Below are 11575 nucleotides of genomic sequence, written 5' to 3' on the forward strand. Positions count from 1 at the left end.
CCTTCTGATGCCAATGTGTTTGATAGGTGATGAAACTAATACGTCACAGCTATTTCAAAAGTACTTACATAAAAGTATGCTAACCTGGCAGAGATCAGTTAACAGATGACACCAAATAGTTTAATTGCCTTTCAGTCCTTTGACCAACTGCCTTGCCTGGCCTGCTCCCTCTGATGTGGCGCTCCACCTGGGCGTGGGTGGCTTGGGATTATGGTGATACTTTAAGACGGCGCCCCCTGGGGCTCAGGCTGCCATTGTGATGCTGTGATTCCCCCCCCTCCCCTTTACGTGAGTGCAGGTTGTTATAACTCGGCTTATCCAGGACAGAGTGTAGCCTGGTTGTTTTCATTCTCACATTCAAAGAACTTGTGTCAGGGTCTGACATGAACTGCTTGGGTCACCTGGTACGTGGGAAAATAACACAGAGTACATGTATGTACCTGTACATGTGGAGGACAGTGCAACACATACAGGACTTTGTACAGTTCCTGGGCGACGTGCGACCTGTACATCTTAAAACATAAGGCATTGCTTCATTTTTCCGCTTTTGCAAGTTTGTGCTAATGGAGCGTGGATGGACATGAGGCATCTGTGACAAACGTATTGATAATGAAACTAAATTAATTTTTGGCACCAAACACATTTCAAAAAGGCTGTCCCGTACAAAGAAAACATTTTTTCCCCCCAGACAAGAGCCTACGACCCAGAGCTGACACTGCTGTGCCTCGCTACAGTTTGGCAGCTGCCGGAAGCGTAATCTACATTAAAACCCAACAGCTGCAAACTGCTCTGTGAAAAACACCAGCTGACTGTGTGCTGTGCCAATTAACTTGACTAGCTTAAAGTCTTAGCTGTAGATGTGGGTATTGCTGATTGCTGCAATGAAGACATCAACAAAGTGAGTATGTGTGATTTTTACACAAGTGTTGGTATTGTTGTTAATGTTGTCCTTTGGAGAACACGGTGAAGGTGGAATTTTTTATTTTTAAAGACATGTTTATTCTGCGAATCTTGTCAAATTCTGTCTTGTGTACAGTGAAGAACTACGCGGGCATTACTTGAGATCAGACCCAAACGGAGGCGTTGCTCTCCAGGTGGACCATCAGCTGCATGGTTACAGTGCATGGGGCTAAAAACATCACCTGACGAAGCTGGAGATGATTAAAGTGATTGGATTAAAGTCTTACAATTTAAATGCCTTGTTGTGTGCGTGCGCGCGCGTGTGCGCGTGCATCGATGCACTTGCCACGACCATCTGTGTGGGCTAAAGGAGAGAGCGAGAAGAAAGCCTTGGCCAATCCATCTTATCCCCTTAGCTGCTTAGCATCGCCAGCCCTGACAGGTCTGCTCACTTTGCTGGAGTCCTTTTGTGCGCTATAATGGTTACAGTTTCCATCCAAACCCACCTGAGGAGGCTGGACCGCCACTACTGTCGTCGAGGGCTTTTGAAGGATCTCCCCGTTCATCTTTAACCTATGGATTCACACTTTGGCGTTACGTTTTTCCTCTGATCTGCTTTTCTTGAGCTGGACACATTTTTCATTTGAACACCTTTAAATCCTGTTGTTAAGGTAGAAACAACAAAGAAAAATGGGCTGCGCTCCATCCAAAGGGAAGCTATTTTCCAAGCCAGGACCTCAAGGATCCCAAGCGGCTCCGCTGCCCCCGGCGCCGGAGGGAGAAACCGGCCGTCGACCTTCAGATGAGAAGAGCGTGAGTGATGAGACAGAAGAAAAAGAGAATAAACCTCCACCGACCAGTGATGAAGATACCATCCAGGAATCTGCCAATCCCCTGTTGTTCTCCAGTACAACAACCACTCAAAATGAAAATGAGGACCCTGATGAAATCCAAGCAATTGTGATGACACAGGAAATAGAAGGGGAAACCGACCAGAGACCGAAGATCCAAAAGACCGAGAGAAGAAAGAAAAACAAGAGCAAGAAGAGGTCTTCGGGAAGGCAGAAGAACTCTGTCTATCGAGCCAAGTTGGACTTCCCACCACAAATGGTGAGGGCTCACCAAGCAGCCTACGCTTTCCTCAACCCAAACATCTCCAAATATGAGACCCTGCTGATGCTGCTGGACCAGGCCGCCCAGACACAGCTGTCCCTCCAGCCCATGATGTCCGCCCTGGCGCTGCGCTTTGAGGAGATCAACCAGGCTCTCGAGGAGATGGCTGAGGAGGGCGAGCTGATGCTGAAGGAAAATGGGGACTACATGGCCTTGGCCTCTGGGATGATGGGCCCGGCTGTCGTGCTCAGTAAATTCAACGCGGCCACCGCTGGGCCCCCTGAACCTCCTCCAGATCTTTTACAGCAACTCCTTAAACACTCGACGGAGAAAATGAGGCTTGTGAGTAGCTCGGTCCAGGCCCTAGGGGACACCACTCTGGAGGAGGCCGTGGAGTATTACTCTTCCCTCTCTAAAGTGCTGGTTGGGAAGCTGGCGGCCAAGCAAGCTGCAGAGCAAAGGGTGGCACAGGTCTTGGCACAGGTCGAAGGTGCTGCCATGGGAAAGTCCAACCCTGAAGATTCAGCACTGCACAGCGAGGACAGCGGCATCGGCGGCGAGAACGAGAGCCTCACCGGGTCTGAGAAGCATCGCCACCGAGGGAGCGCCGGTTCTGGGAGCTGTGGATCGGTGATCAACGTTCGCGGCACAGTTGACGGCCTGCCCAACAATTCGCCCAACCTGGTGGGCCATCGCGAACACGATGAAGAAGACGAAGAGGAGGACGACGAGGATGAGGACGACGAGTACAATGACGGTGAGGAGGACGTGCCGGGCAGGAAGAGGTCCAACTCCTCCCCTCCAGATCCCAGTCGATCGCTGCTCTACATGTACTCAAATTACCTCAGGGAACAACAACGTGGACTTAAACGGCCGATGACGGCTGCCACGGTGGCCCAAACTGGGTACCCTTCGCCCACAAGTTCCGCCAAAATAAAAGTGGAACTGCAAAACAGTCAGAGGTACCTAGATCAACAAATGAAAAAGAATTGTACTCGCAACGCGGCAGGGCTCAGCGGTAATTTGAACCAATCTGGACCGAGGCGGCATTCGTTGAGTGGCTCAGCGAGGAACCATCAAGGGTCCTTCAGAGAAAGCCGGCCGACGTGTACATTGCCATACTTGGCACCTCAACCATCCAAGCGGCAGTCGGTCAGGAGGCTAATCAACACCTTCAGCCAGGGGGTCGATGGAAGACCAGGCCAGTCTCTGGCCAACGGGCCTCCTCACATTAGGAGGCCGAGGAGAAGCGGAGTTCTCTTGTCGTCCGACGCCTGCGAGGGGACTTCAGGGAACAACGGCAACAACAATAACAACAGCTGGCCGGACAGCAAAGATGACCTGGACGTGGACAGTTTGCCACCGCCGCCCCCTGAGGTACTGATGGACGACTCTTTCGAGACTACCGAGGGAACCCACGAGCATGAGCGGAGATTACAAGAGGGTTCGCTTCCCATTATAATCCAGAACACTGGTGTTTCTCAGCGACTCAAGGCGTCCCTGCAGAACGTGGAGGCTCTTCCAAACCGCACCGTTTTCAAACCGAGGTCCGTCACCATCCTGCCTTCCCGTCCCGCCGGGCCGGGGTCAGGGGCGACAGGGGCACAAGAAGCAACAAAAAAGAAACCCGACAAAGACCAGGATGTGGAATATTTTGAAAGTGAGATGCCTGACAGCCTTCCTGTCACGGTGCCCCCTGTCTCCAGAGTGCGCCTGCCACCATCCTGTCCCTCAGTGTGCCACAGATTTCCCACCCCCCCTGTGTGCAGACCTCAGACAGGGTCTCGGCCTGCCTCTCGCCCGAGTTCTCCAAGAGCCGTGGCCCGTGCTTCCGACGACAACACCGAAGTGATCGTTCCATCCGTGTCCTTCAGCGACGCTCGCTCCGTCTTCTCTTCAAAGCCAGCGCAGAACCCTTCTGGATGTTCCGTGCCTCCCCGGCCTTGGGGAGAGGCCGCCAGAGGAAGGCTTCTGGTGAGGAGGACGGAGGACTCATCTCGTCGTACGCAGTCAGAGCAAAGGCAGTGCGCGACTTTCACGTCTGGATTTTCCAAAGAGAACAGATCGGCCTCGAGCTCGGCCAAAAGGAGAGACTCTGAAAACAGGGACTACAGGTGAGTAATGGTACTAAAAACTGTGGCTCACCATCACTTTTCAGCTCTGGCCCTGTCATTGTCCACATTCCTGGTTTCAGAATTTATTCTTCATATTATTATTGTTCATCATTTGATAAAAGAGCTCATCTTCACCTCACACAACCGCGAAAGACAGTCTGCCAGGCCACTAGATGGCAGTAAAACCTAACAACACATTTAAATGTATTATATAATAAGAGTACCAACTTAAAATTGTCTTGCGTTTTTGGTTGGTCACTATTTTTGAGAAAAGCGTCACGCTATTCCCTGGTTGATGGAGTTGAACAGCAGAGGACAGCACTGAGTCCGCTTGTATAACGCGACCTGGTAGAATTCCCTGGAAGCCATTTCCAGAACTCACAGTTCCACTGAATGTTAGCAGAGAAACCTATTAGCTTAACGCTGATTGGATTAGCCGTCCTGCCCCCATCCCTACACACAAAACCCCACCCTGCTGCCCTACATAACTCTGTCAGCCAATCAAATGAACCCCTGCCTTCTTTCTGGCTCTGCTATAGGCCGGCTAGTCCTCTGCTGACGGGAGATGACGCCCGGCTGGATTCAAGATCCTAGAGGCCAATGGGAGGAGAGGAACGAAGAAGGGAACGTTTGTCTAACGGCATTGACGTTAACAAAACCTCTGTTTTTTTTGTGTTTTTTTTTTAAATGTGTTTTGTGTGTAATCTGTGATTTATATTTGGGTTTGTCTGAAGTTTTGACCTTGTTGTACCGATGTGTCTGCAGCACCATCAACACTGCCGTATTTCTAAATGTCCTCTTGAGTCTGCGTTATCGCGCACTGGACGGAGGATTGAACGCAGTGTACCGTCTGTTCCTCACTGTGTTTGTACGCGTTGAAGTAGCTTTCCATCCATCCATCCATCCATCCATCCGTCGTCTGTGTTTTCTACCTCGACAGTCTCTGAATAAACATGAAAGCTCAGCAATGCCCCCAGAGTCCAAAGGCAAAGTGTTCTTTAAAATGTTCAAATGAGATGAGAACCATTTGTAGAGGTTGTTCCCTCGTGACTCGCACTGGGTACTAAAGCCATGCACATGCACGACAGTATGAGAAAGAGATCACACTGGGGGGGGGTTGAAAGGTTGTAATAAATAGCCTCCAAATACCTGCGCCTGACAGAGTGATGTTGAGCATCTGACCAAGCCGCAAATTCAGAAGATAAAAAAAGGAGGAGGTCTCAAACTTCCTTCTGCAGACAGTATTTGACAGTATTTCAAGGTGGACGGCTGGCACGCAACGTTGCAATAAACGGGAATAGCTCGCACTCATATTGATTGGTCTGTCAGTGTTCTGTTGCTGCTGAAGAACCCCTCTCTCCGGGGGGGAACACGGAAGGAGCTGCAGGTCACTGCCGTGATGAATGTTTTCAGTCCGTTTGCGCAATCGATGAAATGAATCAAGTGGAGCGAGCAGCAAGACAATTCCACGACGAAGGAAACTACAGGGCCCTTGCGCCACCTGCCGGTGACACCTGGTGTCACTGTTTTCCATCTCGGAGCCACCCGTAGTGCTGTTGTCAACCGCTTCCTGTTTCCTTCGACTTTCCATTTCATCGTCACCTGAGTCACAGCGGGGGGAAAACACGCGAAGAGCTCTCACTCCGCTCCAAAATACGGAAACCGAAGGAAAGCCGCCGCCTTCGGCTGCTTCTGCTGCCCCCAACAGGTGTCCGAGTAGAACTAGCTCAAAGTAAGGCCGAAATGAATACTTGTTCATTCATGCTGACTAAAGTGATTGTAGGTTGCTGTTTTTTGGGGTTTTTTTTGGTGTCGATTTTAATCAGGTATTTATAACACACAGTCTCTCACACGCAAGACCAACAAAACTAGGCGCGTTTGTTTATCCGAACATTTTTCATAAACATATCAAACAAGCCAAACGTGTTTCATTCGACTCGACCAGCGGCTTGCCTTTGCAACGTCACGGACACTCGGCGGGCTTGAACGTGCGTCGTCCGTGTTCGTTCAGAGCGAGTCCTCCCGCCCACAGACGATCTCTGCGGACGTCAGCGTCCAGCGGCCATACATTCTCCCCCCGTCATAAGGAGGAATCCCGAGGCTGCGGAGGGCTCCCCGTCACCCCTCCCCCGCCCCCCACCCGTCACCCGGACCCCGGACCCTGGACCCTGGACCACTTCGAGGACAAAACCCTCAAAGTGAACCACGCCGAGAAGGAGTAGAACGAAGCTAGCTGTGGGAAGACCCGCCGCAGCTGTCAGCGTCGCTCAGAAGCAACTTCGGCCATTGTATATCGGCGGCGAGCATCACCACCTCCACCACCACCTCCACCACCACCACCACCTCCTCCTCCTCGCGCTTCCCGCCGCTCGCCAGGTGCAATGGCTTCGGCCGCCGCTGCCAAGAAGAAGCACGTCCGCTTCGCCAGCATGGCGGAGCAGCAGCAGCAGCAGCAGCAGCAGCAGCAGCAGCAGGAAGAGGACGACAACGACGAGCAGGAGGAGGACACCTTGTTCGACAAGAGGAAGGACGCTGGCCGCGGGCCCCGCAGCGCACTGAAGGCGGCGGCGGCGGCGCGAGGAGGAGGCACCGCCGCCCGGGTGGAGGTGGTCGGCGCGGCCGGAGGCGGCACCTGCGGCCGCTGGATGGTCACCCTGGCTCTGTGCGCCTCCTTCCTCGGCCTGGTAAACAACCTCCGCTCTCTCAGATTATTTCTTTATTCGTATTATTTTTTATTTAATAACTGAATATATATATATGTTGTTGTTGCCCTGCTGCTTTCCCTCAAATGAGGCGAACCTGCTGCTGTCAGAATGAAGCCAGGCGCCAGGGGCGTTCACAGACAGACTGATGAGGAGGAGGGGGGGGGGTCCTGAGGTCACATGACTGGAGATTGAGGGCAGGAAGTGAATGGTTGGTTAGTGGTTGAGGATCTGTCCTCCAGAAAAATGCTGATGTTTTGTTTACAGTTGCTAAAATCGCCCCCCCCCCCTCGACCAATCACAGACCTAAGCTAGCTTCATTCCTCCTCCCTCCTTCCATCCTGCTGGATATTCCCAACTGACCTGTCAAACCACACACACACACACACACACACGGAGTGACAAACAGGTTTTACTTCCAAGATAAATCGGGTGCATCATGTTGATAACGCTGTGCCAATGGCAGTTGACACTGAGTTCCTGATAGCTAGCATGGCACCGTTGTAAACATGGCAGTTGTTGTCCGTCCTACTGCTGGGTTTAGGGTACTGCGCCGGTGTAACTGCTGCGTTGTTGATGACTGTTAGAACCTCGGACAGCGGCCGTCCACCCCAGGTATTGGAAATGATGTGCGGCTAACGGCTCAGACGGAGCCCCAGTCTGGACTTTGATTGTTCAGTCAAACGAGGCTGGGACTGTTTGTGCACCAGCAGGATTCCAGCCTGGACAAACTTGTTCAGCAGGCGGCGGCAGTCGTTGCACGCCTGCTGCTCTTTCAGGAAGTTTGCTTCTCAAATAGGCTTGGTTCCCACCAAGCAGCAGCAGCAGCAGCAGCAGCAGCAGCAGCCTCGCTGTCACTGCACTTCGACTCTCAGGACAACGCACACACAGGAGGGAGGGAGGGAGGAGGCTGCTGGTTGCACTTTGCCCTGAAACTCCACCTTATCTGTGGCACTCATCGAATTCCTGCTGCCTCTACCTGTGTGACACTCAGCACCTGCAGCACCTGTAGCACCTGCAGCACCTGTAGCACCTGTAGCACCTGCAGCACCTGTAGCACCTGCAGTGCAACCACCTGTAGCACCTGCAGCACCTGTAGCACCTGCAGCACCTGTAGCACCTGCAGGAGCTGCAGGTGCTCCAGGTGCTAGCACTGCAGGTGCTACAGGTGGTTGCACCTGCTGCTAACCTACCTGTGTGTGTGTGCGCGTGTGCGTGTGTGTGCGTGTGCGTGTGCGTGTGTGTGCGTGTGCGTGTGTGTGCGTGTGTGTGTGTGTGTGTGTGTGTGTGTGCGTGTGTGTGTGTGTCTCTAGGGGATGAGCATCTCCGTCCTGGGCCCAACCTTTGAGGACCTGGCGCTGAACGTCAACAGGAACATCAGCAACCTCTCCTACATCTTCGTGGGCCGCTCGGCCGGCTACATCGGTGGATCCCTGCTAGGGGGCGCTCTCTTTGACAACATGAACCCTCACCTGCTGCTGGGTAACGTCTCGTCCTTGTGGTGTTACTGCGACTCCGGTGTCCCTCCTGCTGCGGGTGACCTCACCCCCCCCCCCCTGTGTGTACCGCCCCCTGCAGGGTTCTCCATGCTGACCACGGCTTTCGGCATGTGCGCGATACCTTTCTGCAAGCAGGCGCTGCTCCTCACCGCGCTGATGTCCGTCATCGGGATGTCGATGGGCGTGCTGGACACAGGTGAGTGGGCGGCCCTCTCAACACCTCAAACAAGTCTCACCTGTCATAGGAGGCGGAGACCTGCACCGCTTCACCGGGCACATTGTGGGGAGTGCAGGTCCAGCAAGTGGCGTTGCTTTCACTCAGCGAGCTTCTCGGCTCCTCTGTGTTTGGACTCAGTCTGTTGACCCTTCTCCTCTCTGGCCACCAGGTGGCAACGTCCTCATCCTGAACACCTGGGCCGAGCAGGCCGGCCCTCACATGCAGGCGCTGCACTTCAGCTTCGCCGCCGGCGCCTTTGCGTCTCCCATCATCGCCAAGCTGCTGTTCGGGTCCGACGGCGGTGGCGGCGCGCTGGACGACGGCGGCGGCGGCGGCAACTCAACGGCCGCCACGACCGCCGCGGCGCTGGTGACCTCGGCGCCCGACGCCCACCGCATGATGCGCTACGTCCACAGCACGCTGCGCTCCATGTGGGCCTACATCGTCATCGGCGGCTTCGTGCTGCTCATCTCGCTGCTCTACTTCCTGCTCTACTCCCGCGGCGGCGGCCGGGACAAGGCCCAGGCTTCGGCCTCGGGGGCGGGGGCGGGGGCGGGGTCGGGGTCGGGGAAGCCGCTGGTGTCCAAGCACCACACGGCCCTGATCCTGCTGCTCTTCTTCTTCTTCTTCGGCTACGTGGGCGCCGAGGTGGCGTACGGCTCCTTCATCTTCACCTACGCCAAGGACTACGTGGGGATGGCGCCCCCGCAGGCCGCCGGCCTCAACTCGCTCTTCTGGGGCACCTTCGCCGCCTGCCGTGGCCTGGCCATCTTCTTCGCCGCCTGCGTGTCGCCGGGCGCCATGATCCTGCTCAGCCTGGTGGGCTCCACCCTCTCCTCGCTGCTGCTCTGCCTCTTCAGCCGCCAGCGGGTGGCGCTGTGGGCCTGCACGGGCCTGTACGGCGCCTCCATGGCCACCACCTTCCCCAGCGGCATCTCGTGGGTGGAGCAGTACACCGCGGTGACGGGCCGCTCGGCCGCCGCCTTCGTGGTGGGCGCCGCCCTGGGCGAGATGGTGCTGCCCGTGCTGGTGGGCTTCCTGCTGGGCCGCTTCCCCCAGCAGCCGCTGCTCATGTACCTGGCGCTGCTCACCTCCACCTTCACCTCCATCCTCTTCCCCGTCATGTACAAGCTGGCCACGGCGCCCGCCGGCCGGCCCGGCCGCAAACCGAGGGCGCGGGGGGGTCGGCGCAGAGGGCGCGGCGGGGACGCGGACGACAGCGAGTACCGCCAGGCGCTGCTGGACTCAGGTGGAGGGGATGAGGAGGAGGAGGAGGAGGAGGAGGCGGTGGAGGAGGAGGAGGAGAACGAGGCCGACCAATGGAACGACGCCGACTTCGAGGTCATCGAGATGGACGACTCGGCCAGTCTCATCAGCTCTCCCAGCAGGGCGGCGGCGGCTCCGCCCACCCCCGACAAATCAATCAAATCCCTCAGCAGCCCGTCCCGGCAGCTGGGGGGCGGAGCGCCGTCCTCCGGCGCCGTCCTGCTGGCGGGAGAGTCGCCTCGACGCAAACTGCTGCTGTCGCTGGACCGCGAGAAGAATGACTGAGCTCCGCCTCCTCCTCCTCCTCCTCCAATCAGAGAGGAGAGGAGGACTCCTAGCGAGCAGGAGGGACCGGCCAAGCCACTCCCACCCCCCCCGCCGCCGCCGCTCACTGATTGGCTGCTTGATTTCAAGGCTCATCTTCATCGCTTCTTTTCAGAGTGAGGGAAAAAAAAAAAAAAAGAAGCCCCGCCTCCTGAATGATAAACGACGCCAGACGTCGGGACCAAACACACGGGTTGATTCTGTGTGTGAGGTCAAAGGTCAGGGCACAGCGGGGAAGAGGCTAGGATTCAGTGCCTTGCTCGAGGACACCGGGGCAGAGTGGAGGCCAAGAAACTGAAGTTTTGTCTTTGAAGAAGTGATTTTAGTTCTGCAATCTTTATTTTGGTTTCGGCTTTTTCTTCTTTTTTTTTCTTTCAGTTGAAGTTTACGTTTAATAGAATTTTACGGTTGTGCAATTTTGGATGAAGGTCTTTTTTTGTGTGTGTGTGTGTGTGTGTGTGTGTGTGTGTGTGTGTGTGTGTGTGTGTGTGTGTGTGTGTGTGTGTGTGTGTGTGTGTGTGTGTGTGTCACTTTTGTAAAGAAGCGTGTTGCGTGTCACGTGTGTCCTGTTGTGCGTCGTGTTCCCACTGTGAGTCGTGCAGAAGGAGTTCAAATACAATACAGACTTTTTATTAGATCAATCTCAAAGCTCCGCCCACAGCAACGCCCATTAAAAACAAAGAAGAAAAAAAAAACAAAAAACACCTCCTTCAATTTTTTCATTTTCCTTTTTTCTCTTTTAAACATTTGTACAAAAAAAAAAAAAAAAAAAGCACAGGTCCTGTTTACAGATGCATGGCGACGTGAAGGTTTGACCTCTGACCTCTGACCTGACGATGACGCCAGTTTTTTAGTCTAGGTTCTTTTTTTTTCCTTCTTTTTTTTTCTTTTGCGCAAAAAGATTTGAAATGTATGTAGTTGTGATTTATGCACAATCAGGAAACCGTAGACTCTTTGTGACATAAATGATGAAAATCCAATATTGCAACAGTCCCAGATTTAAAAACGATGCAAAAAGAAAAAAGAAAAAAAAAAGGTTTCCAGTTTCCAGCTGCAACACGGACGTGGATACAATCAGGGTTCCAGAAAATCCTCCTTTGAAAGAGAAGGCAGGACATTCAGGATGCGTTCGCCGCCGCCACAGTGAGAGGAGGACAGCCAATCACAGCGCTGGCTGCTGTCAGAGAGGGAAAAGTCCCATTAGTGTTGAAGGGTTAGAAAGGAAGGAGGCTCCTCTCAAACTGCGACCGCAGCAGCCACATGGAGAGACAAACGCAACAAGACAAGCCCCGCCCCACCCCGCTGGCTCCGCCCACAACCCTCCACCCGCAGCCTCCGATCACACGCAGAGAAAAATACTCGACAAGTTCACGACCACGAGACAAAAAAAGGGAAGGAAAAAAAAAAAACCCAGCGAGGGTCCAGGGTTCGAGCCAAGCA

General features: G+C 54.2%; 2 protein-coding genes across 2 annotated transcripts in view; one reads left to right on the top strand and one right to left on the bottom strand.

Moving 5' to 3' along the window:
* The first annotated feature begins 6398 nt into the window (after window positions 1-6398).
* On the top strand, window positions 6399-10321 carry slc60a2b (solute carrier family 60 member 2b). Its single transcript, XM_076016336.1, has 4 exons — window positions 6399-6811; window positions 8143-8311; window positions 8408-8524; window positions 8715-10321. The coding sequence occupies exons 1-4, from the start codon at window positions 6509-6511 to the stop codon at window positions 10094-10096; spliced, it is 1971 nt and encodes a 656-aa protein (XP_075872451.1). The 5' UTR covers window positions 6399-6508; the 3' UTR covers window positions 10097-10321.
* A 242-nt stretch (window positions 10322-10563) lies between these two features.
* Window positions 10564-11575, bottom strand: part of rev3l (REV3 like, DNA directed polymerase zeta catalytic subunit) — a 31259-nt gene continuing 30247 nt past the window's right edge. Inside the window, 1 exon segment of the mRNA XM_076016327.1 lies at window positions 10564-11575. This exon segment is cut by the window's right edge and continues 323 nt beyond it. The gene's annotated coding sequence lies outside the window, so the exon portion shown is untranslated.

This window comes from Nelusetta ayraudi, unplaced genomic scaffold (assembly GCF_046127955.1).
Source record: "Nelusetta ayraudi isolate G7.1 ecotype Tasmania unplaced genomic scaffold, CSIRO-AGI_Nayr_v1 ptg000222l, whole genome shotgun sequence".
In the NCBI taxonomy this organism is placed as follows: domain Eukaryota; kingdom Metazoa; phylum Chordata; class Actinopteri; order Tetraodontiformes; family Monacanthidae; genus Nelusetta; species Nelusetta ayraudi.